Source organism: Ostrea edulis, chromosome 2, assembly GCF_947568905.1.
Source record: "Ostrea edulis chromosome 2, xbOstEdul1.1, whole genome shotgun sequence".
Lineage (NCBI taxonomy): Eukaryota > Metazoa > Mollusca > Bivalvia > Ostreida > Ostreidae > Ostrea > Ostrea edulis.
Window position 1 is genome coordinate 102,371,071 of NC_079165.1, and position 27,049 is coordinate 102,398,119.

The window sequence follows — 27,049 nt, forward strand, 5'->3', positions numbered from 1 at the left end:
GACTTTTTTTGATTGTGCTTGCAGATATTCATATGATAATTGATACATTTTTAGTTTGCTTCTACAAAGTTGATAAGAACCAGCTGAGTCTTATCCACACCAGCTTAAAGTTTACATCCAATTTTCTTATTTCTGTAGATAAGAGAACTACACTCATTAAAACTTCTAACATAGTAATACAACAATGTGGCTAAATTATTCACGATCACCCACAATTCACAGTTCATTGACTTAGTTAAATTTAGTATTTGGGAAAACTAACCATTCGAGTATCACAGAGAAAACATTGGGATATTTGAATATTTTCATATACACGAATATGTTTCCTGTTATCCAAATGTTATTAAAGTGCAATGTGTAGTGTATCTGATTTCTATTTAGATAACTTCTTCCTACTTCGCATGACCAACAATTGACTCTTATTTAAATCATCATTCATAATGGAAGATAAAGATCCATGCAACAGGTAAGGCTGCTTTATTTATGCCATCCTAAAATATCTCTTGTATTTTACAATTAATAGTTATTTATAGCGCTGAAAAGTGATCAAGTAAGTCAAATTGCAAGAATTTTTGTTTTTTATTTGTGAAGTATCATGCATTTATCCCATATCCTTGGATCAGTAAATACACTTTAAAACAAAATCAAACCTCTGTCACGGATGTTAAACTGCCCGGCAACAAATTGTAGCACCATTATTTCAAAACAATTCAAGTTTTTATCTTTGTATGTTGAGAGCTTTGATTCATTGTTCATTTATATAATTTTTTTTAAACAAAAAGAATGACGTCTCCTTTCATAGTTTCCTTGTCAACTGCGATTTTGAAAAGTGGCGTCCTCTCGGTTTTGGTGACGTGTTACCATAATATTTATCATGTATTGCTTGTTCTTTGTTTAGCAGAACATACACCGAGGGGCTCGACTGCTGTGTTAATTTTTTCCTACAAAACAGAAGTTGCTTACGTAAGTTAATTCTATAAAAACGAGAAAAAACCCACAACAATACCTATAACAATTTCAACAACGATACCAATAACTATTACAACATTACCCATAACAATTACAACAACAATAACAATTACAACTACATTACCAATAACAACTACAACAACGATACCAATAACAATTATAACAACAACAATAACAATTATAACAACAATACCAATAACAATTACAACAACACTAACAATTACAACAATAACAATAACAATTACAACTACATTACCAATATCAACTACAACAACAATACCAATAACAACTACAACAACAACAATAACAATTATAACAACAATACCAATAACAATTACAACAACACTAACAATTACAACAATAACAATAACAATTACAACTACATTACCAATAGCAACTACAACAACAATAACAATTACAACTACATTACCAATAGCAACTACAACAACAATAACAATTACAACTACATTACCAATAGCAACTACAACAACGATACCAATAACTATTACAACAACAACAATACCAATAACTATTACAACAACAATAACAATTACAACTACATTACCAATAACAATTACAACAACAACAATAACAATTACAACTACATTACCAATATCAACTACAACAACAATAACAATTACAACTACATTACCAATAACAACAACAACATTACAACGACAATAACAATTACAACTACATTACCAATAACAGCTACAACAACGATACCAATAACTATTACAACAACAACAATACCAATAACTATTACAACAACAATCCAATAACTATTACAACAACAACAATACCAATAACTATTACAACAACGATACCAATAACTATTACAACAACAACAATACCAATAACTATTACAACAACAATCCAATAACTATTACAACAACAACAATACCAATAACTATTACAACAACAATAACAACAACAACAATACCAATAACAATTACAACAACAACAATAACAATTACAACAATAACAATTACAACAACATTATCAATAACAATTACAACAATAACATTTACAACAACAATACCAATAACAATTACAACAATAACAATTACAACAACATTATCAATAACAATTACAACAATAACATTTACAACAACAATACCAATAACAATTACAACAATAACAATTACAACAATAACAATAACAATTACAACAACAACAACAACAATAACAATTACAACAACATTACCAATAACAATTACTACAATAACATTTACAACAACAATACCAATAACAATTACAACAATAACAATTACAACAACATTATCAATAACAATTACAACAACATTATCAATAACAATTACAACAATAACATTTACAACAACAATACCAATAACAATTACAACAATAACAATTACAACAATAACAATAACAATTACAACAACAACAACAACAATAACAATTACAACAACATTACCAATAACAATTACTACAATATAAATAACAAACAATAACAACCGATAAGAATTACAACCAGAATATCAAGAACAATTACAACAATGAAAAGGTGGAAATAATTTTGATGTTTTTCGCCACATTCAACAATTTTTCAGTTATATAATGACGCCCATTTTTTGTTGGTGGAAGAGAGAACCCAGATACAATGCACCTGGGAAGAGACCACCGACCTTCCGAAAGTAAACTGGAAAACTTTCTCACTTACCGGCGCAAGCGGGATTCGAACCCGCGCCGACTAGAGGTGAGGGGCCGTATGATTTTGAGTGCGATGCTCTAACCACTCGGCCACGGAGATAACGAACAATGATCAATCTCATATCTCCCACAATAAATTCAAAATTAAGAGTTCAGCAAACAAAGACCCCTGTACATACCAGAGGTGGGATCAAGTGTTAGGACGTGTAAGCATCCCCTGTCGACCGGTCACGCCCGCCATGAGCCGTATATATTGATCAAGTAAACGGAGTATCAATAATCAAAATTGATGTGTAAAGAACGGCCCAACAATTATAAAATACGTCAGGCAGCATGTGGCCCAATGACAGATTGTATTGGCAAACTAGATCGTCATAACGACCATAGAAATCACAAAATGCTGACATTAAATGAGACTGTTAAAATCATGTAACATCAATTTGTTTGTCAGTAGCCTATCTCGATTTGAAAGCTGATCATACGCAGAACAAGCTCTTGCGTGTCAAATCAGTTGAGAGACATAAATGCGACATGTAGGTGATACTGTTACACCAATAACAATTGCAGGATAATAATACGTTTATCAACAGCAAAATATCACCAGGACAAACGGTGACAGCCTTTAATTATTTAAATTAGCTCACACTAACTCTAACAGATATTAGTATAAGACAAATAAAGCCTTTTTTAAGAATTCAAACATACTTTAATTTTCATTTAATAGCCTGTCTCCCTGGAAGCTTTGGACCAAACTGTTCTCAGAACTGCCCTGTGGGATTTTTTGGGAACCTTTGTGGAGGAATATGTGATACTTGTTCAGTCGAAGATTGCCGACCAGATTACGGATGTCCAAATACCTCAACTGGTGATTAAATCTTTACACTTGCCCTGTTACTTTTCCTGCGATTTGTAAGATGTCCGAAAGATATGAAGTATGCTGGGTTAAATCATTAGCAAAACTAGTTTTAAACAAATATTTTATTTCTTCATCATCGCATTGTAAGAACACCATTCATGAAAAAATGAAGCATGCTGAAACTTTGTTCTTAAAATTCTTTGTTTTGGACCAACTCAACGCGCTATGCTTATCCTTATTATTTGGTACTTTTTATGAACAGTTTACTTCTATTATTCATTCTAAATCAGATAAACTTAGGATTTTTCATCTAACTATAGAAGCCAATTTCACCTTGTGTTGACTGTCCAATAGTAAATAATATCAGAAAATTTGAAAAACCGAAATGAAACAAAAGAAAATATAATTTGAACATTGTGACCAAAAGCGCTTGTATATTTATCAAAAGGGTTTCGAATTGGTCCCAAAGCTAATGATCGATAAAAACCCCATGTTTTGATCAAATCAAAATGTTGTGACAACCAATATAATATAGCTATAATATTCTATTATTTAAAGCCTACAATTACCGGTAGTCGATTGTTGTTTGGCGATTCCGTTATAAAACGTTTATTAAATAGATACTGCCTAACATGTATGCAATATGATAAAACGTCTTCGTACAGTACAACGCATAATGGTGGATGGAAAAGGGATATGTCATTCAAGTGGTCTGAAATTAGTTTTCATTTTTTATTTATATTATATAACGACAAAACACATCATAAATCCGGACTTTAAGACTTGAATTTTGATTGATATACACACGTGAAACAAATGCCCATCGCGTCCTCCTCTTCATGCATGCGGTATTTCCCGGAATTAAAATCCAGGTGTGACGACATTCTATTGTAAAACCTAAGGGCACAGGTGAGATTCGGACCCATTATCTGACATGATAAAGCTCTTACTTAGTACGATGACAAATCTGGAAAAAATAATACGTGTTTCATATGACAAAATGCTATACTTGTATTATGTATAATTCTGATACTTAATAGTATTTTTTATAATTTATTTAAAGAATTTCCTAATATGAGTTACAACTAGGCATGAGTTACAATTAGAGTTAGATTTAAACTGGGTTGGATTTTAAGTTGGTGCCATTGTTCTCGTTCCTCTCCATTCCCTAAGAGCAATGGTCCTCGGTCCCTTCGGGTCCTTGGCTCCAGTCTAAGAAAAAGATTATAATAAACTACAATCTGTCATGATTATCTATATATAATTTGCTACAGTAAAAACCTGAAACGAGGGCGAATCAATAAGTAACTAGCCTAACTTATTTCCGGTTGAGATCCACCTCTTCTTTTTCGATGTAATTGCCCTGTAGTGTGATGCATTTATACCAACGGTGTTCATGTGTCATCAGCCCAGAACTGAAAAAGGTCAGGATCCTTTCCATTGACCCACTCCTCAACTGCCGTCAGACCGGGAATGACGTCCACGGGTATGCTTTTTCAAGTTTTGGAATAGGAAGATGTCGCTAGGAGATATGTCAGGCGAGTAGGCAGGATGTGGTATTGATTCATACCCGTTTCGCTCTACAGCATGTACATATGTATTGCAACTTTGCAAGTGTGGACTCTTGTGTTGTTCTGTTCCAGCAAAGCACCCTACCTTGGCGTTATTCACGGATGGCGGTTCTCAGCTAGTATAGCAAGTTTGTATAGTACACTATAGTTATTGTACTTGGGTAAAAACACAACGAGCTTGTGAGGTGTGGTATCGTGCAATCAAGGGCATATTTCTTAATATTCAGTCTGTTATATAGTTATATATATATATAAGGGAAGTCGTTGTGGCCGAGTGGACTTACGCACTGGTTTGACAATCTTGCTAGGGGGTGGGTGCCGTACGTCGCTGGTTCGACCCCGGGCTGGGGCAAAAATTTTCAGTACCTAGTTGTGATTATTTAGTGCTTTATATATATATATATATATATATATATATATATATATATAGACAAAACACACACTAAGATTCAATAAAGAACAGATGCGATGGACATAGATATTACACAGATATAGCTCAGTTCGTAAGAAAAGGTGGAGATGTATTGTTTAACATCATGAAGTCAGATTCTCTCATCTTTCAAGAAAAAAGCAGTGTTTTTTCTAGGGAGAGGGAGGGAGGGGAAAAAGTAAATACAAATTGGCGGAGGCAGAAAAAATATGGCTACTTAATTTCACGCATATTGGACACACATTTAGTAATTTGATTTGACCAGAGTCATGATTTATTACAAAATCCTGTAAAATATACTTAATGTATTTTCAGTAACAGAGATTGAAATAGAAGCAACTAGTATTTCCTCAACTCTTTCATCGTCATTGTCGTCAAAATCGGTTGAAAAGTTTGTGTCTACACCTGTAAAGGTTTTGTCAACGGAATTCACTACGAAATTCACACAACTACCGAATGTAGTAGTTACTGTACTAACAGAACAGACTAGCAACCCGTCCGTCACACTGATAGTATCTGGGGCTATCATATTTCTCCTGCTTGTAATACTTCTCGCAGTATTAAGGAAATTATGGGTCATGCACATGCAAAGAAACTATCGAAAAAATGAAATTGAATCGAAACATTTTACGGACGGAAACGAAGAGGATGAATACCAGGAAATTGACATTGATGGTACTATGGTTAATCATGGTGATGTGTTAGGCAATCGTTACAATATCATAATGGAGGAATTAGCACAACATCCGGATTCAAAATATAAATATAATAGGGCTAAACTAGATAAGGAAGGAAAATCGGTCTATTCCCATTATCATGAAATTGACAATGAAAATAGTACCTCATCAGGAAATAATGGAGGATATATAGAACCAGAATCACGAAGACCGACTCACTCTTATATAGAGGTTATAGAGCCTATGATACATGCGTCCGATCCTGTAAATAGTGACCAGGACGGGGGTAGCTCAGATAAATCTGACCAATTGGAGGAGTATCAAGATACTATGAATATAGACAAAAGTAACAAACCATGTTTAAATGATGTAAATGAGTCAAAACCTCATGATTCTAGCATGAGTGACACGTATCTCGATGTTGTGCACGATTTGTCGTAATGTGAATATATTTTTCAATAAAATTTTACACAACTGTTGTTTACTTTTAAATCAACAGTATCATAACGAATTTGAACACTTCACACCACTATTCCTTTCAACACATTAAATACTAGGCTTTTCACATCTTAGACATCTGCTCCTGTAATGAAGATGGAACTCGAAAAATTTATATCAAAAAAGTATTTTGTTAAGCACTATTTAGATGCTGATATCAAACATATACTCAGTACTGGAATGTCCGATAGACAAAATGTAGACTTCGGAAATCGGGTCTTCCCGTAGTTTGTTGGAATTCTCATGGGCACAAATTGTGCTATTTTCTTGACTGACCTGTTTTTATAATCTTATTAAACAGAAGGTTTTCAAAACTTTTACAGGAGAGGAAAACATTGTTCTGCTGTAGCATTGAACTCGACATTTAGATACACGGACGGCGTTTTAGCTATATATTAAAGGGACTGGTCCACGATTTTTGAACAAACTATTTTTTATTTTTTATGTTAAACATTAAAAGTATAACTCATTTAATATTGACAACTAAAATGTTGACCTTCTGAATGCAAGAATAAAAGCTATATTCCACACTTAAATCTTTGTTATGTAAACAAAGACTCGAGTCTTTTTATATCTATAAACAAACTGGTGAAATATTGAATTTGTAATATATTGCACCTTAATTCTGCATAGTCACAAAATTTAACTTTTAGATGACACACTTTACACAAAGAATACTTGAAATGTGAAAGATATAATAAGCTTAGATCGATATCCATTTCTTTTGAAAATTGACAATAACATACCGCAATCTTTGTTTACAAACAAATAATGAATTCTCTAAAATGAGCTTCTGTGATAATGTATAACCTTAATTTTTATGTAAAACATTTTAAACATGTTAGATAGTAGATTTGGATCATTAAAAGTGAAAAATAAATTTTTGGGGGAAATCGTGAATTAGTCCCTTTAATACTGCTCATTTTCATTCATATGTCGATCAAACATATCCCAGGTAATTTAAAATATATAATATTACAGAGTCTTTCACATCTGTTTGATATTTGGATAATTTCAGTGAAAATGGACACTAATGGCTAACAAATTCAACTTTATGACAAACAGGATGACATCAGCTTCTCCATTTTCAACTTCCCATACTGACGTAGCAGTTTTCCATTATCACACGGATAAGGTGCTAATTAAAAGGTGAAGATAACGGAGAGTGATTAATCTCATAACTCCTCTAAAGAATGCGAAGTTAAGAGTAGGGCAAACACTGCAACTAATTATAATTCATATGCTACTTAACAGGAATGTGATACGAAGGTTGGCTACTGAGAAATAAGTTGATGTTTCGATAATTCGTTTACAGTCAACACTGCGAATTCGATGGTCGTTATTAAATACATGTACTTTTATTTGAAATAACAACCTGTCAGTAAGTGGAATGGATTGTGACGTGTTTCATACCAATTGTTAGACCCTTTACGTGCTGATTTCGACTACGGATTACTCCGTTTACCTTGTTATTATCGAGTGCTACGGCAGGTGTGAACAGTTAACGGAGAATGGTTACTACTGCGAGTCATTTGATTCTACCTCTAGTGTTTCCAGGAATCTGTTTTGGCCTTGTTCCTGAATCTGATCAATTATCTATTGGACTTATGAGATCGAATTATTGTCGTTGATTCACCTTTTTCTAGCATAACTCCGATCAAGTTCAACGTGCATTTCGGTTAACATTAATGCTTATCAAAATACTCATATTATTGTTGCAAAATCAATTACGTATCCAATTTTGTTGTTGAAAATGTGAAGATAACAATGATCGATCTCGCATATCCATAAAAATACAAATTTATTAACAGTACAAACATAGACCCTTGGACACACCAGCGTCCAGTTCTCTAGGAGTAGTAAGCATTCCCTGTTGACCAGTTCCACCCTCCGCAAGCCTTATTTCTTGTTCATGCGTTTCTTCTCTATTGCAAATTTCAACTAAACTAAATAGACAAATATCAGTTTTAAGTTGCATGCCTTACAGAGAGGGAGATTGGTTCGAAAAGTAAAGATGAGTAAATCATTATACAGGATTAAAGTCTGATTCATAGACAGACATGAGCATTCCTTGAGCATGTTTGTACATGTAGTTAGGGTTTTCATCACCATGTATAAAGGAAAATGAACGCTTTGAAAAAAAAAAAAACAACTATATAAACGTTTGGGTGCCCATAACCTTTTATATACTCTGCTGCACAGTTTATATGAATAACCTGCCTCAAGTTTAGTTAGGTTCAAGCAGTCATACCAATTCCAACAGTCTGCCAGTCTTGACGTTTCAGATATGGTGAAACATTTTGTACAGGCCTTCAAATCTAGGGAGTTATTTCTGCGTCAGCGTTATCATGTCTTTTATGTAAAGGATATTGCTTTGATACGTTACAGAAAAAAGAGTTTAAGATTTATGTCTGTTATTTTTAACATTTCAGTCGATACGACAATATTTGCCACACAAAATACCTCGACTATGTTCATTCAACTTGAATTTACCCATTCCATTGATTCAGTTACCTGTGTGGATCGCTCGATAACCAATAAAGGAATGATTTCAAAGATGATAATGATCAACGGAAGCCTCATCATTGCCTTGTTGTTGGTGTTGATAATCATTATATCTGTACGAAAGTTTCTAATGTTTAAGTATTGGAAAAGAAAAATAGAGTCAGATCATGCTCTACCAGATCTGATTGAAACAGTTTATACGGAAGCTGATGAGATGCCCACTAAAAAGAGCCGTAAAAAGCGAAGCAAACCAAAAAAGAAACGCAACGCTGAAGAAAGAAATCAGAGCTGTAGTGAAGAAAATGAATTGGAGCGAATGTGTTTCAAAGAGTGATCTGATGAACCAGCGAGAGATTTGCAAAGAAATCGAGGCTCTTTCAGTCGAAAAATGCATAGGAACTATGTCAATAACGATAATTTTGTTTAGATAATTGTGTAGATCATGTCAATGTTATGAAATCTGTGCATGCACACTAGGGATGCCATTACTTATAACAAAAACGAAAGAAATAAAATATGAAAAAAGACAAAAATGTACCTGGTTTTACTTCAGTACAGTGCAAGGCGAAGATAACGAACAGTGATCAATCTCATAACTCCTACAAGCAATACAAAATAGATAGTTGGGCAAACACGGACCCCTGGACACACCAGAGGTGGGATCAGGTGCCTAGGAGGAGTAAGCATCCCCTGTTGACCGGTCACACCCGCCGTGAGCCCTATATCCTGATCAGGTAAATGGAGTTATCCGCAGTCAAAATCAGAGTGCCAAGAACGGCTTAACAATCGGTATGAAACACGTCAGACAGCATTTGACCCAAATGCGAGGTTGTCGGTTTTCAGGAGAATACCAGATTTTGTTTCGACCCAATTTTTATCAGTAAACAAAATGTTGTGTGTTCACTGCTTTGTGTATATCACAATTTACCACACATGACTTTTCACCTATACACGATGTTTATGTCTCTCAGTCGATTTCATTTGCTTAAACATATTCTGCATATGATTACCTTTCAGACCTCGTTAGGTACTGTCAAGATGGTGATACATGGGCTTAAGCACTTTCGTTTAAAGTAAGCCTTTTGCAAAGTCTATGACCGCTGCCTGTTGTGAGACCGTTCTTTACACATTGATTGTGAGTACCAAGTACTCTGTTTACCTAATCCATATGTATGGCTCACGGCGGATGTGACCGGTCGACAGGGTATTACTTCTCCTGGGCACCTGATCCCATGTTTGGTAAGTCCAAGGGTCCGTGTTTACCCTTCCCATAATTTTGCATTCTTTATGCAAGGTGAAGATAACGAACAGTGATCAATCTCATAACTCCTACAAGCAATACAAAATAGATAGTTGGGCAAACACGGACCCCTGGACACACCAGAGGTGGGATCAGGTGCCGAGGAGGAGTAAGCATCCCCTGTTGACCGGTCACACCCGCCGTGAGCCCCATATCCTGATCAGGTAAACGGAGTTATCCGCAGTCAAAATCAGTGTGCCAAGAACGGCTTAACAATCGGTATATGAGATTGATCGCTGTTCGTTATCTTCCCATTTTCACTGATCACTGTATTTTATCGGTACGTTTTCACTTTAATTTCGAAGGACATCTCCAAACAGTAAGATATTTAGATATTATAACAAGTAAGAGCATATGCATTTAATCCGGGGAAAAGTATTTCTCTGTATTAAAGTTTGGATATGTACATATCTTTAATAGCGAAAGACACCTATCACATTTTGAATTCTCTCATAGATAATCATTTGTCAACATTCAAATTATTTACACTAAGTACTGCGAATCCTGAAAGGTAAGATAATTAGCTTTGTAGTACCTATATTATATACCTGCAAGTGTATTACAAGGTGATACATTGTATTTAAATAGATGTATTAAATATGGAGATATTCAAATATGAACTGCTACGAGAACTTCACCACGCAGTTTGTTTGCTATGGTATAAATCAGCCTATTTTTTGGCACGCTGTTTTTGGCTATAATAACTCTAAAACTTCATTATTATTTCGGATTTCAAACATTTCGGTTGAGCATCACTGAAGATACATTATTTGTCGAAATGCGCATCTGGTGCATCAAAATTGGTACCGTATAAGTTTCACATTATAAAGGTGGAGATACTGAACAATGTTCCATCTCATAATTCATTAAGCGTCTTTTAGATTGTTACACCGTTGTCTACATACTGATTTTGACTACGGATTACTGAGTTTTACTGATGAAGGTAATAGGTTTAAGGCCAATGTGACCGGTCAATAGGGGATGCTTACTCCTGCTAGGCAACTCATACCGTCTCTGGTGTTTCCAGGGGTGTGTGTTTGCCTTACTATCAATTTTGCATTGTTAATAGAATTTGTAAGATTGATCACTTTTTGTTAACTTTCCTTTCTCGTATAGAATACAAACTCAGAAACAAGGTACATACGGACCTCTGGAATCATATGTTCTCAATTGTGGGGAATGTTTATTCCAAAATCCTTTTGATGTCTAAGGGTTTGAAGATATAAAGGTTATAAGGTGAACTAGGAAATCATGTATATCATCTAAATTCTTTCTGCTAAACCAGGAATCAATTTATAGTAATGTATACGTTTATGAATTCTTCATGTGAAAGGTGAAGGAAACGAAGTGATCAATTTCATAATTCCTATAAACAATCCAAAGTACAGAGTTGGGTAAACACAAACCCCTAGATATACCAGATGTGGGATCAAGTGCCTAGGAGGAGTAAGCATCCCCTGTCACACGGATGTATGCTTAATTCAAAATTGATTCATAGAGTTTTTAAGATTTCAACTAGCGTTGATATAACATCACATCAGTGATGAGGTAATTGAAAAGTGTAATTGTAATTAGCTGTATTTGAATACATTTTAAAAGGTAATTTGGTGTATTTTAGTTGACTTTTCTTTCAATTACAAGAAATTGAAGGCATTTTGATACACTCCAAAAAAGTCGAGTATTTGAATTACATTGTTTATTCAAACTTCAAAGCTGGAAAATGAGGGAATGAAAGTGTCTGATAATAAAGGTGTTCAGTTGTCATGGAGTGTTTATACAATAATTAGATGTCTCATTATGGTCGGCATGGCCTCAGTGCCCAGGACTATAGGTTAAGATCTATTTTTCTTCAGTTGTGAACCCCTCTCATACCCAAGACAAAACGCACAGGTAGAAAAAAAAAGTGGCGAATGTGCGACCACAATACCCACTCACATTTAACCAGTGCTGATCTTGGGGATCAAACTCGGGATGCAACGATGAGAAGAGAGTGCTTTAACCACTACGCTACCCGAACACCCAGGCTCGTTTGTTTTGGAAATAATCAACATAATTTACAAAACGTGCATCGATTTTAAAAGTTGTGATATAAAGTCAGTAGCCCTTTTCTGTGCTTTATATTAATTTTCTCTTCACTTAGGGCAATTATGCTTATGTGTTCAGTGTAATCTTTTAATAAAGTGATCATTTATATACATATACAGCTACTATCCACATCAGATTTTCAAGGGTGTATCGAAATGCCTAGCAATTCGTGCCAGACAAATGTCCCAGTGAAAAATTGTTTGAACAACAAAGTCAACAATTACAATCTCATTTATACAAAGAAGATTACAAGCCGCTATTTGCTACAAATGCCATTATTGAAATTTAAACAATGGACTGGTCTTCACTTTTGTAGTGTATGGAGAAAACCAAAGACTGGATAGTACCTCTGGTCACCACTTACCACCCTACCTTTTAGGACCTAAACAAAATCCTAAAGATAACTCATAAACTCTTGGATAATCTTAAATTGGGAAAAAAATTAGTGAGCCACTAATGGTGTCCTGTTGACGCCCTAGGGATATCAAGGAGTTTTTGGTAAGAACCAGATTGGACAATCCTCTACCCAATGGAGGCTTTTTATTTTGCTGACAAGCGCTGTTTGCGTTGCAAATTTAGCCATAATTCAGAAACGTTCCAAAGCTTCACTACAGGCAAAACTTATAAAATATTGGGTTAACTCTCCTGTAAAAACAACGATTGCATATACCTCATCAATTGTAAACAATGGATGTACTACAAATATTAGACATAGAACCAACAAGCACCGATGAATCATCAAAACCAAACGCGTGACCGAACTCGTAGGATAACACATCAACAAAGAAGGTTGCGTTTGGCAAGACATGCAAGTGTTTGTTATTGATCATAACCCAACATGGACCGATGCAAACAGGAAGAGAACAGAAAAATCCTGGATGTATCGTTTGAAATCATTCCGTCGAGGTGGAATGAATAATGATAATAAGAATAATAACAATAATGATTGTTTTTATAGCGCTTTTTCAAGCGTATGCTGATCAAAGCGCTTTACAATACATTATTACCCCGGCAGACCTTATATCAATCTAGAACTTTCTCAGCTTCCTGGGAAGCATACAGAATTTGAATGATTTCACGCGCATGAATCTAGGATAAATCCTTAGTTTAATCGGTTTCCACAGCCTTATCGCCAATACTCACTAGATGAGCATAAACCTAAATATTGCAGTCCTTCATCGGCAATGGTGACGTCTCCATATGAGTGAAATATTCTCAAGAGGGACAATATTCAGTTAATCAATCGTTTCCCTCGTTTGAAGGCTCTGACCTTGATGGTTTTTTTTTTATTTTGGCCATAATGAGTATCCCGAAAATCGCGACTATTGTTTTACCTTCAAAACTTTCAAATTATGATGAAACATTATTAGAAATCATTACAAATATGGATTTATATAGCTAGCTAGCTCTCTCTCTCTCTCTCTCTCTCTCTCTCTCTCTCTCTCTCTCTCTCTTTTATATTCCAGTCTCAAGATTGAGGTTTCAATTCGTTTTAAGGGTGATAAAGTGGAAGTATTTACCTTGAAAACTAGTACATGTACATCATCCTCATCTATAGATATCTAAAACATGATAAAACATTAAATATATATAAGTACGGATTCACATAGCTCTCTATGATATCAGAATTTCAGGTTTGCGGCTTTAATTTGTTCAACTTTGATAAAAAGATTAATTGATTGATAGATTACTTTACGTCCCATCGAGAATATTTCACTCATATTGAGACGTCACCATCTGTAGGTAAAACAAATTTAGACCTATGTCTAGCGCTCATAACCGTAGCAGTGAGGTTTTTTTTTAACGTGCCAACGTCTGCCGCGACGCGGGATCACTTTTAAATGCCGAACGGGGCTCGAACGCAAGACCTTCCGGTCATGAAGCGAACGTTCTACCACTGAGCTACTGTGACCGGTTGAACGTTCTACCACTGAGCTACTGTGACCGGTTGGAAAAAAAGAAAAATGTATTAGCTTGAGCATTTTTTCCTTAGACTTCTATCCTACTCACCTTTTGGATTGGTGATTATAGAGCGAGAGTCATTTGTTTATAAATTGGTCGTGTTGATTTTGTATTTTAATCATGTTCTTGCAGTAATCATATTATTTTACGTTGTCGGCTGTGTTTACCATATCCACAATGGTACGAATTACCAAATAATTGTTTTAATTAATCACTGCAAATCATTATCTTCACACCATTTTATTTCAAAATCACGTTGTTTTTGAAGTTTCTCTCTGACTTTGTCTAATTTCTATAATTTATAAAAAAAATAAAAATATTTCTATCCCGACCGGATGGCGGTACAGACTCTCTACACCATCGTCTGTAGACACGCTTACAACAAAACCATTTTTCTCAATGCAGTACATGTACATTATTGCAACATTCTTGTTAATGTAGATTATTAATATTTGTCGTATTGTCATGGTCATTTGTCTTGAGGAAGAGCCAGATCATCCCAAAAATGTCAATATATTTGTGTTGATTATTGTAATGCTTTATCGATCGATCCATCCATCCATCCATCCATCTATCTATCTATCTATCTATCTATCTATCTATCTATCTATCTATCTATCTATCTATCTATCTATGTACCTATCTATCTGTCTGTCTGTATTACTACGTACATGTATCTACAATCAATCTATATATCCTGATATGCTACACTTCAATGAAAATATTTCCCTGAAGGATCACCATACATCTCATTTCCACTGGGTCAAACTCCTTCCTTGTTAGTATGGTAAACAGTCAAAACTGTACATTTTATATTTCAATAAGCTGTCATAATGGGAGATAAAGCCTGCAACAGGTAAGCCCGTCTTATTCATAGTATATCACAGATTTTCTAATGCATAGATACCTGTAGTAGCTGAAAGGTAACCAAGTAACTAGAACGTTGGGAAGTTGTGTGGTTTTTAATTCAGAAGCATCTAGTATTCAGATAGTAAATACATTGTACAGGATACATATTTAAAGCTCTGTCTCTGATTCGTATTTCGATAGTTAAATGACCAGGAGATATACGGAACCGGGACATTTTCAAAACTTGATTTCTTCACAAAGGTCAAATTAGAGTACATCCTACACATTAATTCAAACATGTCAAATCAATTTTTTTCTTCTTCAAAATTATGCAAGTCTTCATCTGTATCCTAACAAGCTTTAACTCATCTTTTACTCATTTTTTTTTTATCAATGTATGAACTATTGTCTATATCGACGCGGTGGTTGAGAGGTTAGAGCGTTCGCCCCGCATGCGGAAGGCTAGGATTCGAATTCCGGTCGCGACAAACCTAAGTTGTTAAAACAGACAGTGACAGTTCCATCGTCAAACGCTCGGCATCAGGTGTGAATGTCACGGGTCCTCGGAGATGACCTTAAAAACGGATGACCCGTGTCACAGTAGATGTATCACGCTAAAGAACCCTCACTGCTCAATGGGCGTAAGTGCCGAGCATAGGCCTAAATTTGAAGCCATATATCTCCATACATCTCCATATGAGTGAAAAAATCTCGAGCGAGAAACATTAAGCAAGATACAATCAATCAAATGATCTTCTGATTGTGTTTCTAATTACAAATAATTGAACGGATAATGCTTGTTTTCTTGTCTAGGAGGACATATACTGAAGGACTCGACTGTTGTATAAATTTTTTCCTACGAAACAAGAGTTGCCACCGTAAGTAATACACACACAATAACAATAATAATAGCAACAATAGTAATCACAACAACAATAACAGCAATAGGTGTGTAACTATATAGTTATAGACACAACTGCTAGATTTTATAGAGATCCCAGTGAAGAAAAACAATAACAACAATAACAACAATAATAGCAACAATAGTAATCACAACAACAATAACAGCAATAGGTGTGTAACTATATAGTTATAGACACAACTGCTAGATTTTATAGAGATCCCAGTGAAGAAAAGCAATAACAGCAATAACAATAATAGTAATAACAACATCCATAAAAGAACAGCAATAACAAAAACAATAATAATAACATTAATAACAAAAACAATAATAATAACGACATCATCAACAACAATAATAACAACATAAATAAAACAACAGCAATAACAACAACATCAATAACAATAACATCAAGAAAAGAACAGTAGCAACAATAGCAAGAAGAACAACATTAATAAAACAACACTAATAACAGCAATAATAACAACCATAAAAACAACAGCAACAATAATTACAACAGTAATAACAACAACAGCAATAACATTAGCAATTAAAACAGAAATGATAACAACTACATTGTACAAATGATACTTACTTTAATCTACAGCAAATATTGCCACAAGAAAATGATGACAGGATTTGACTGTTTTTTCTGCTGGCACTAACTTCAACAAATATTATAATAGAAATACAACCCCCTTTTGACTAACATTGTAATGAATATTTACATTTAATAGCCTGTCAGCCGGGAACCTTTGGATTTAACTGCACTGACCACTGTTCACCTGGATTTTATGGGGATTTATGCGGGCAAAAATGCATGGACTGTCTAGAGGAGGAGTGTCACTACACTTCCGGATGTCCAAAAATGGGTAATTAAAAGTGCATGTTTTGAGACAACAATTTTGATTATCAAGTCCGAATCTTCAAGAATGTATAAGCTTGACTAGTCAAAATTGTAAAATGTTTTTATTTAGTTAGTTCGAATAACATTATAACAAGCTGCTTCGGGAAAAATTAAGCACTTTATTTTTTTCAAGGTACAGTAGTTAAAACCAGCACAAAGTACTTCTGTTTGTTTTATTCTCTACAGTTTTTCAGTGTTTCCATTTTGAATGTTGAGATATTCATTGTCTTTGGAAGAGGTATTTCGAAAAGCAATCTGAAATTTGCGATCTATTTTAAATGCATCACTTTAACACTCCTATTTTTTGTGTGTAAACAAGTTTCCCACCTCTTGTTTACCAAAGCAGAATAACTAGATGTATTGTACTTTGGATTGGAACCTTTGGATTCTAACCTCAGTAAGAAAACAATAATAAAGCCCGTTGTTCTGACAATTTTTGACTTTTGAAAACACAGAATTAGACATAGAATCCGCCTCTTTCATATTTGTATCGTCCAATGTAAGATACAGAACCATAACTGATGGATGTTCGTAATCATTTATATTTCTAACATTTTAAAGGATAAGTGTGTATCCAAACCCACAGTTATTGCCTGAACCAAACTAACGCGGACCAGAACCTAAATTATAATTTGAAACCAAAATCATAGGAATTTAGCGATCCGGCCAGAACGTTAAACTACCCGGAACCAAATTTATGCGATATTGACGTCCAGCATTCCACAAATCAACAATAAGATGTCATGTTTGAAAATAGAAAATGAAAATATTCAAACGTTTGCGAACGATGAACACTGGTTGATGGTGGATAGGAAAGGTTATAACCTTGCTTTACAAAACGACAAGACACACATTGGAACTGACTTTGTGACTCAAACTTGAACAATAGACATATAGAACGTGAAAGCAATGCCCAACTCGTCATCCTCTTCATGCACGCGCTACAACCAGGGAATGATAATGGCGATGTATACTATACCAAATATACCTCTAATTTCAAAGTTCTGTTTGTGTAGCGTCTAAATACTATATATAGGCTTGATGTATCATATTTCTGTGTCACACATCGATTTTACTTGAACTTCAACTTAAACAGTAATAGCTATATAAATGTAATTATGTATCCTACATGTACATGTAATAGCTGGTGAATAACACCTTAGCAAAAATACCATGATAAACTATAATCTAGTGCATTGAGGAATTTACTTCTTGAGTTTTCAAAATAATGAAAAACGTTTGCTGCAAAAATTTTACAATGGAAAAAGCTTTGCTACTTTGATTTAACATACTAAACAGTCCGATATTTTACAAATATGAAAAAACCTTTGACATTTTTACTTTTTTAAAAGAGAAAAAGTCAACCAAAACAACAGCAACAAAAACATAGGTCTATAGAAATGTTTGATTACTTATCTTTCTAGCAGTGTATATAAGATCTTGAAGAAAAATAAAAAATGTTAATGTTAGAGTTATCTACCATGTCAATACCGGTAAACGTCAATTACTGATTTACAACAGAAAACTATCATTCAGTCTTGTTTCTGGTAGAGGAGTATTATTGTATTTAGAAAGACGTATGTTGTCAGAAAGGTTCTCAAATGTAAGCAAATATCATTTTGTTTTTTTTAAATAAAATGTACAAAGTAATAAAAAAAACAATAAAAAAAAAAACAACAACAAAAAGAAAACGTGGCGATAACGAACGGTGATCAATCTGATTAATTCTATAAAATACGAAATTTAGAGCAGAGTGAACACGGACCAGTTGGGATCAGGTGTCTAGGATGAGTAAGCGTTCTTCTGTTGACGGGTCATATCCCCCGTGAGCTCTATATCTTGATCAGGTAAACGGAGTCACCCGCAGTTAAAATCAGTATGCAAAAAAAAAAAAAAAAAAAAAAAAAAAAAAAAAAAAAACCAAAAAAAAAACCCGACACAATAGTTGGAATGAAACGCATTATATAGCATTTGAGCTATTAATAGGTTAAATAATTGTAACGATCATGAAATTTGCCATTAACATTAATTTAGATATGAAACATACTCTGAGTAACATGACAGTGTTTGTCAGAAACACTAGCATCTGTATGAAACTGTTCACGACAATGTGTGGGTGAATTACGCTAATAAGATTAGAACTGCAGTGATAGGTCTTACTCACTTAAAGTGATCTACTGCTACCTATTGCACATACAATTCATAGCTAAAGATGGATTCTTGCCACAATTCAGAAACATGAAAAGATGGATTCTTGCCAAAATTCAGAAACACGAAAAGATGGATTCTTGCCAAAATTCAGAAACACGAAAAGGTGGATTCTTGCTAAAATTCAGAAACATGAAAAGATGGATTCTTGCCAAAATTCAGAAACATGAAAAGATGGATTCTTGCCCAAAATTCAGAAACATGAAAAGATGGATTCTTGCCCAAAATTCAGAAACACGAAAAGATAGATTCTTGCCAAAATTCAGAAGCATGAAAAGATGGATTTTGTTTTTGGATCCGTTTTCTTCAGTTAAGAAATATATATATATAACATGATTCCAGTAGAAAAAATCGTTTTGACAAGAGATATTCAGTTCCATTTCCTATTGGAATACATGTATATTGGGAAAAGCAGAAGAATATAGAAATTTGTTTATAATATTTTGAAGTTGCAATTCATCATGGAACAATTTCTCATTAGATCTGATACTCCTACTAAATTCCAAGGCATAATGTATATTATTGAATCAATGTTATCATATGAGAAAAGTCTAAACTCTATCAGTTTTGCAGAGATAAAAGTCAATGTGCAAATTTAAGTTCAAAGATTTACTGAGGAAATTCGGTTAGTAGTTCTGCTTTGTAGAAAGACAAAAATATTCCTAAACATGCTGTGTATGATGGAAATGAGGAACATTTGAAATTAACCTTTGGTAGATACAACAGTGCACTGTAATGGAATATAAAGGTCATCGGGTATCATTAGATTGTGACCTTGAACTATCCACGAAACAAAAGCAAGAACCTAGACATTCATTTTTATTGTGTCTAAACCATGCATGCATTCTATATCTTTTGCATGAAAAATGTCACGTTTCAACGTGTTTTATACATATAAGAAGAATCCATCCTTAACTTTATATTCATGATTCAATACACCTGATTCATAATTGATACAAAAAGCTTCATAAATAGACTTATATTTTCAGTAACAACATCTGAAATAGAAACAACTAATATTCCCTCAACTGTGTCATCGTCATTATCGAAATCGGTTGAAACTTTAGTGTCTACAACTGTAAAGGTTTTGCCAACAGTATTCACAAGGGAATTCACACAGCCACCGAATGTAGTATTAAAGGAACAGACTAATAACCTGTATATAGTACTGATAGGGGCAGGGGTCATCATATTTCTCCTACTTCTAATACTTCTTGCAGTATTGAGGAGATTGTGCGTTATACACACGCATAAAAACAATCCGAAAAATGAAATTGAATCGATTTTTATAAAGAACGAAAACGAAGAGGACGAATACCAGGAAATCAACTTTGATGGCACTATGGTTAATCATGGCGATGTGTCGGGCAACCGTTACAATATCATAATGGAGGAGTTAACACGATCAAGAAGTACCAAGTATCAAGAAATCGGACCTAAAATAGATAAGGAAGGAAAGTCAGCCTATTCCCATTATCACGAAGTTGACAATGAAAATAGTACCTCATCAGGAAATAATGGAGGATATATAGAACCAGAATCACGAAGACCGACTCACTCTTATATAGAGGTTATAGAGCCTATGATACATGCGTCCGATCCTGCAAATAGTGACCAGGACGGGGGTAGCTCAAATAAATCTGACCAATTGGAGGAGTATCAAGATACTATGAATATAGACAAAAGTGACAAACCATGTTTAAATGATGTAAATGAGTCAAAACCTCATGATTCTAGCATGAGTGACACGTATCTCGATGTTGTGCACGGTTTGTCGTAATGTACATCTATTTCATTTTAAAATAAAATACTGTAGATATAATATCATTTGAGAATTTATGCAATGAACATATTATATCCCATTACACAAATCCTGTTCTTCTTTATGACAAACGTTATCTTTAGGAGGAATACTACACAAGAGAAGTTTGTTAGGGATGAAAAGTGGAAGATATGTACTTAGATTTTGAAAATTGAAAATGTTCAAATCTACTTTATTAGTAAACAAAAATACAATTTTTGTAGAAAGTAATCTGAAAAAATTAAAACTCTTTCTGAACTCGAACCCGCGATCTACAGTTCAGCTGTAAACACGAAAATCTACTGAGCTTCTCAGCTAGGCAATTGAATGTAAAAGAAATATATAAAAATTGCTGTTATCTACATTTTCAGTCCTTAATTATGACGGTGTAGTACTCCTCCTGAATGAATCTGATATCTTACTTCTGAAATGTATAAACGTAAATAATGGACGAGAATGCATGTACATGAAAAGTAGAGAAACCAATATATCAGGTGAAACCTCAGAGTTACACAGACAGGCTGCTTTATTGAGAAAATTGTATTCGCCTCTCAGACACCTGATCCCACCTCTGCTATATCCAGGGGTCCGTGTTGGCCTAACTATCTATTTTCTATTGCTTATAGGAGTTTTGAGATTGATCACTGTTCGTTATCTTCGCCTTTTATTTTTGTGCAAAATGGCGTTTCGATCAGCAATTATAACTAAAAATAGGAACTGTGAAAAACCTGGTACGAATCGATCTAAAGGAAGTCGTGGTCTTCATCTCGTTGTGCTCAATAACAATTTTTGTTAGAGATGACTAATGTTGAAATTCCCATGGGCACAAAGTCTACCTTTTTATTAGGTGATATAATTTAGTATTCTTAGGCAGAATTTATTCAAAAGCTCTTACATAAAAAAAAACTTGCTGTGACCTTTAACCCGACATTTAGATATATTATCGACATTCTGTCAATCAAAAATACTCATTTTCATACATATGTCGATTCGATATAAACTCGAAATAAAAGGCACCACATACTCTTCCAAATCTGCTTCATATTTGGAAATAGTATCAGCATAATTGTTAACGGTAAACTGGCAATTCAACTTATGACAAACGAAATGACTTCATCATCATCTTCCCATATTTATGTTGCAATATTCTATTATTACCTACAGATCGTGTTAATCGATTCTGCGCATAATCATTTGGTTTCTTTTTTTAAAAATCGAGACAGTCTACTGACAAATCGGTTGATTTTACAAGGATTTCTACAGTCTCGTGTCAGCATTTTGCAAATTTTATGGTCGTTATCATGATATAATTTCCACATAAAATCTTAGTGATTAGGTTGAGTGTTGTCTGGCGTGTAGGGCCGTTCTTTTATTAGTTTGTTAGAATTGCAATGGGCACAAATTGTGCTCTTTTATTGACTGACCTATTTTTATAATCATTAAACAGGATGTATTCAAAACCTTTACAGGAGAATTAAAAAAAGTTCTGCTGTAGCAATGAACTCGAAATTAGATACATGTACACAGACGGCGTTTTATCTATATATCTAGAATCATATCCCAGTGAGAAATCAAAATATAAAAAAAAATTACACATCTGTTTTATATTTGGATAATTTCACTAAACATGTACATTAATGGCAAACAAATTCAACTTTATGATAAACGGGATGACATAAGTTTTTCCATCTCCACCTTCCGATACTGATGTAGCAGTATTCTATTATCACATGGATAATCCCGTAGGGATTCGGGTTAGAATAGATCCTCAGTATACCCTTGCTTGTCGTACGAGCCGACTAAATGGGGCGGTCGTTCGGATGAGACCGCAAAAATCGAGGTCCTGTGTCACAGCAGATATGGCACGATAGAGATCCCTCCCTTCTCAAAGGTCATACGCACCGAGCATAGGACTAAAGTGGTGACGTCTCCATATACAATACAATACAATACTAGGACTTATACGGCGCCCTAATCAATTAAAAATTTCTAAAGCGCTTTACATAAAAATCATACAATTCAAATTAAAAACAACGTCCTACATAAAAATGATGGTACATGCATATAATTGTAATACACTTTAAAACAGTTTGTAAATAAAATAGAATTGTCTTTTAGCTAGGTATTAAAAGCAATATAAAAAATGAGTCAGTATATGTCGCCTAAAAATGTCCAAAGATTTGGCTTGACTTAATCCGAGTGGTAAGGTGTTCCATAGTTTTGGCGCGGAGTAGTCTAAACACCCGTTTCCGTGAATCTTTGTTCTTATTTGTGGAATATTTGGAAGCATCCCATTTGAGTGAAATATTCTCGAGAGGGACGTTAAACAATATTCAATCAATCAATCACATGGATGAAAGGTGAAGATAACGAACAGTGATCAATATTATAACTCCTATAAACAATACAAAATAGATGGTTGGGCGTACACAGACCCCTTGACACATCAGAGATGGGATCATGTGCTAGGAGGAGTTAGCATACCCTGTCGACCGGTCACAACCGCCGTGAGCCCTATATCCTGATCAGGTAAACGTAGTTATCCGTAGTCAAAATCAGTGTGTCAAGAACTGCCTAACAATCGGTATTAAATATGTCAGATATTATTTGACCCAATGATAGGTTGTGTTGATGAACTAGATCGTTATAACGACCATAGAATTTGCGAAATGCTGACTTCAATCGAGACTGTTGAAACCCCTGTACCATCAACTTGTTTGAAAGTAGCTTGCCTCGATTTAAAAACTGATATATGCAGAACAAACGCTTGCGTATCGAATCAGTTGAGAGATATAAACACCATATGCAGGTGATAATGGCATATTGCTACATAAATATGGGAAGTTGACAATGGAGATGGTGTTTATTAAAAGGTGAAGATAACAAACAGTAATTAATCTCATAACTCTTATAAAGAATATAAAATTAAGAGTAGGGCAAACACACCCCTGTACATACCAGCAACTAATCATATACACAAATTCATATGCTACGTAATACGAATTTGATACGAAGGCTGGCTACTGAGAAATAAGTTGATGTTTCGATAATTTGTTGACAGTCAACACTTTGCGAATCCAATGGTCGTTATTAAATGCATGTACTTTTATTTAAAATAACAACCTGTCAGTAAGTTGAATGATTTGTGACGTGTTTCATAAAATTGTTAGGCTCTCCTTTACATACTGATTTCGACTACGGATTACTCCGTATACTTTATCACTATCGAGTGCTACGGCGAGTGTGAGCAGTTAACGGAGAATGGTTACTACTGCGCGGCATTTGATTCCACCTCTAGTGTTTCCAGGAATCTGTTTTGGCCTTGTTCCTGAATCTGATCGATCATTTATTGGACTTATGAGATCGAATACTTGTAGTTGATTTACCGTTTTCTAGCATAACAATGTGCATTTCAGTTAACGTTAATGTTTATGAAAATACTCATATTATTTTAGTGTTGCAAAATTAATTGCGTATCCATCTTTTGTTGTTGTTGTTGAAAATGTGAAGATAACAATGATCGATCTCACTGATCCATAAAAACAAAAACAAAATTGAACAGTACAGATATGGACACTTGGACAAACCAGAGTTGGAATCATATGTCTAGGAGTAGTAACCATTCCCTGTTGACCAGTTACACGCTCCGCGAGCCTTATTTCTTGTTCCTGCATTTCTGCTCTATTGCAAATTTCAACTAAACTAAATAGACAAATATCAGTATTAAGTTGCAAACCTTCCAGAGACGGAGAGTAGTTTGAAAATTTAAGATGAGTAAATCATTATTAAAATCTCTGCTGCACAGTTTATATGAATAACCTGCCCCTAGTTGTTTAGTTAGGTTCAAACAGTCATAACAATTCCCACAGTCTGTCAGTGTTGACATTTCAGATATGGTGAATCATTTTGTACAGGGGATGCTTACTCCTCCTAGGCACCTGATCCTACCTCTGGTGTGTCCAGGGGTCCGTGTTTACCCAACTGTCTATTTTGTGTTGCTTATGGGAGTTATGAGATTGATTACTGTTCGTTATCTTCACCTTGCATTCATACACAGGCAGGATCATTCCTTGAGCATGTGTGAAGTTAGGTTTTCCATCACCATGCTTGAAGGAAAATGAACGCTTTGTAAAATAAAAAAAACCTATATAAACGTTTGGGTGCCCATAACCTTTTATATACTCTGCTGCACAGTTTATATGAATAAGCTGCCCCAAGTTGTTTAGTTAGGTTCAAGCAGTCATATTAATCCCAACAGTCTGCCAGTCTTGACGTTTCAGATATGGTGAAACATTTTGTACAGGTCAACAAATCTAGGGAGTTACTTCTGCGTAATCATTTCTTTTATGTGAAGGATATTGCTTTGATACGTTACAGAAAAAAGATTTTAAGACTTATGTGTGTTGTTTTAACATTTCAGATACGACAATATTTGCCACACAAAATAGATCGACTGTATTCATTCAACCTGACACACAAAAAAGCTTGACTGTGTTCATTCAACCCGAATTTACCCATTCCATTGATTCAGTTACCTGTATGGATCGCTCGATAACCAATAAAGGAGTGATTTCAAAGATGATAATGATCAACGGGAGCCTCATCATTGCCTTGTTGTTGGTGTTGATAATCATTATATCTGTCCGAAAGTTTCTAATGTTTAAGTACTGGAAAAGAAAAATAGAGTCAGATCATGCTCTACCATATATGATTGAAACGGCTTATACGGAAGCTGATGAGATGCCCATGGCCACTGATAATAGTGGTAAAAAGCGGAAGAAACAAAAAAAGAAACGTAATGCAGGAGAAAAAAATCAGAGCTGCAGAGAAGAAAATGAATTGGAGTTAATGTATTTGAAAAAGTGATCTGATGAATCAGTAAGAGATTGTTAAAAGAATCAAGACAATTTTAGTCGAAAAATGCATAGGAACTATGTCAATGACGATTATTTTGTTTAGATAATATTGTAGATCATGTCAATGTTATGAAGTCCCTGCATGCACTCTAGGGATTCCAAAACCAATAACAAAAAATGAAGGAAATAAAATATCGAAAAAAACAAACATGTACCTGAAATTACTTCAGTACAGTGTCAGTTTTCAGGAGAGTACCAGATTTTGTTTCAACCCATTTTTTTTATCAGGAAACAAAATGTTATGTTTCACTGCTTTGTATATATCCAATTTTACCACATATGGATTTTCAACTATATACGATGTTTATGTCTCTTAGTCGATTCGATTTGCTTAAGCATATTCTGCATATGATTAATTTTCAGAGCTCGGCAGGCTACTGACAAGTTGGTGATACATGGGCTTAAGCACTTTCGTTTAAGGTCAGCCTCTTGCAAAATCTATGGCCGCTGTAATGATCTTATTTACAAAATGCGAACGGTCATTAGGCTAAATAATATTTATCTGTCGTGTGCCATACCTATTGTGAGACCGTTCTTTACACATTGATTGTGAGTACCGAGTACTCTGTTTACCTAATCCAGATATATGGCTCACGGCGGATGTGACCGGTCGACAGGGTATTACTTCTCCTGGGCACCTGATCCCATGTTTGGTAAGTCCAGGGGTCCGTGTTTACCCTTCGTATAATTTTGCATTCTTTATAGGAATTATGAGATTGATCGCTGTTAAACTTCAGTACCTTATCTGATGGTATGAGGTCTTGAAATCCACAGCCATCTGATGTATGGACAGTACTACCCCCTTCTGATATTTTTTCGCCGATTCAACACAACTATCGGAAATATCATTGAAACACTTAAAAAACGATATTTCCCTTTCGTAGAATTCTCTGCTTCAACTCGTAAGATTCACAATTTTTTAAAATTCCGTTGACCATTACTA

General features: G+C 34.6%; 2 protein-coding genes across 8 annotated transcripts; both read left to right on the top strand.

Moving 5' to 3' along the window:
* The first annotated feature begins 288 nt into the window (after positions 1–288).
* LOC130046553 (platelet endothelial aggregation receptor 1-like) lies at positions 289–9,710 on the top strand. 6 transcript variants are annotated; one of them, XR_008800352.1, is made up of 5 exons: positions 308–466; positions 902–963; positions 3,365–3,505; positions 5,813–7,821; positions 9,105–9,710. XR_008800352.1 is itself a non-coding variant. In XM_056155821.1 (4 exons), exons 1-4 carry the CDS (start codon positions 441–443, stop codon positions 9,509–9,511), a joined length of 639 nt encoding a protein of 212 aa, XP_056011796.1. In that variant the 5' UTR covers positions 289–440; the 3' UTR covers positions 9,512–9,710. The 6 variants fall into 6 exon arrangements, 2 of the variants coding, with proteins under 2 accessions (XP_056011796.1, XP_056011797.1); XR_008800351.1 differs by having other exon boundaries at positions 331–466; positions 899–963; XM_056155821.1 differs by lacking the exon at positions 5,813–7,821 and having other exon boundaries at positions 289–466; positions 899–963.
* A 5,570-nt stretch (positions 9,711–15,280) lies between these two features.
* On the top strand, positions 15,281–26,254 carry LOC130046383 (uncharacterized). 2 transcript variants are annotated; one of them, XM_056155823.1, is made up of 4 exons: positions 15,281–15,380; positions 16,187–16,251; positions 17,012–17,146; positions 25,611–26,254. In XM_056155823.1, exons 1-4 carry the CDS (start codon positions 15,358–15,360, stop codon positions 26,054–26,056), a joined length of 669 nt encoding a protein of 222 aa, XP_056011798.1. In that variant the 5' UTR covers positions 15,281–15,357; the 3' UTR covers positions 26,057–26,254. The 2 variants fall into 2 exon arrangements, with proteins under 2 accessions (XP_056011798.1, XP_048776747.2); XM_048920790.2 differs by lacking the exon at positions 25,611–26,254 and adding an exon at positions 20,379–21,213.
* The last annotated feature ends 795 nt before the right edge of the window (positions 26,255–27,049 follow it).

What these genes read in the sequence shown, in the direction of transcription:
- LOC130046383 (XM_048920790.2), top strand. Translation starts at nt 15,358, where the DNA reads ATGGGAGATAAAGCCTGCAACAG. An exon ending in GGAGATAAAGCCTGCAACAG is followed by an intron (nt 15,381 to 16,186) that starts GTAAGCCCGTCT and finishes TTTCTTGTCTAG; the next exon opens with GAGGACATATACTGAAGGAC. An exon ending in TTCCGGATGTCCAAAAATGG is followed by an intron (nt 17,147 to 20,378) that starts GTAATTAAAAGT and finishes TTATATTTTCAG; the next exon opens with TAACAACATCTGAAATAGAA.
- LOC130046553 (XM_056155821.1), top strand. Translation starts at nt 441, where the DNA reads ATGGAAGATAAAGATCCATGCAACAG. An exon ending in GATAAAGATCCATGCAACAG is followed by an intron (nt 467 to 898) that starts GTAAGGCTGCTT and finishes TTCTTTGTTTAG; the next exon opens with CAGAACATACACCGAGGGGC. An exon ending in ATGTCCAAATACCTCAACTG is followed by an intron (nt 3,506 to 9,104) that starts GTGATTAAATCT and finishes TTAACATTTCAG; the next exon opens with TCGATACGACAATATTTGCC.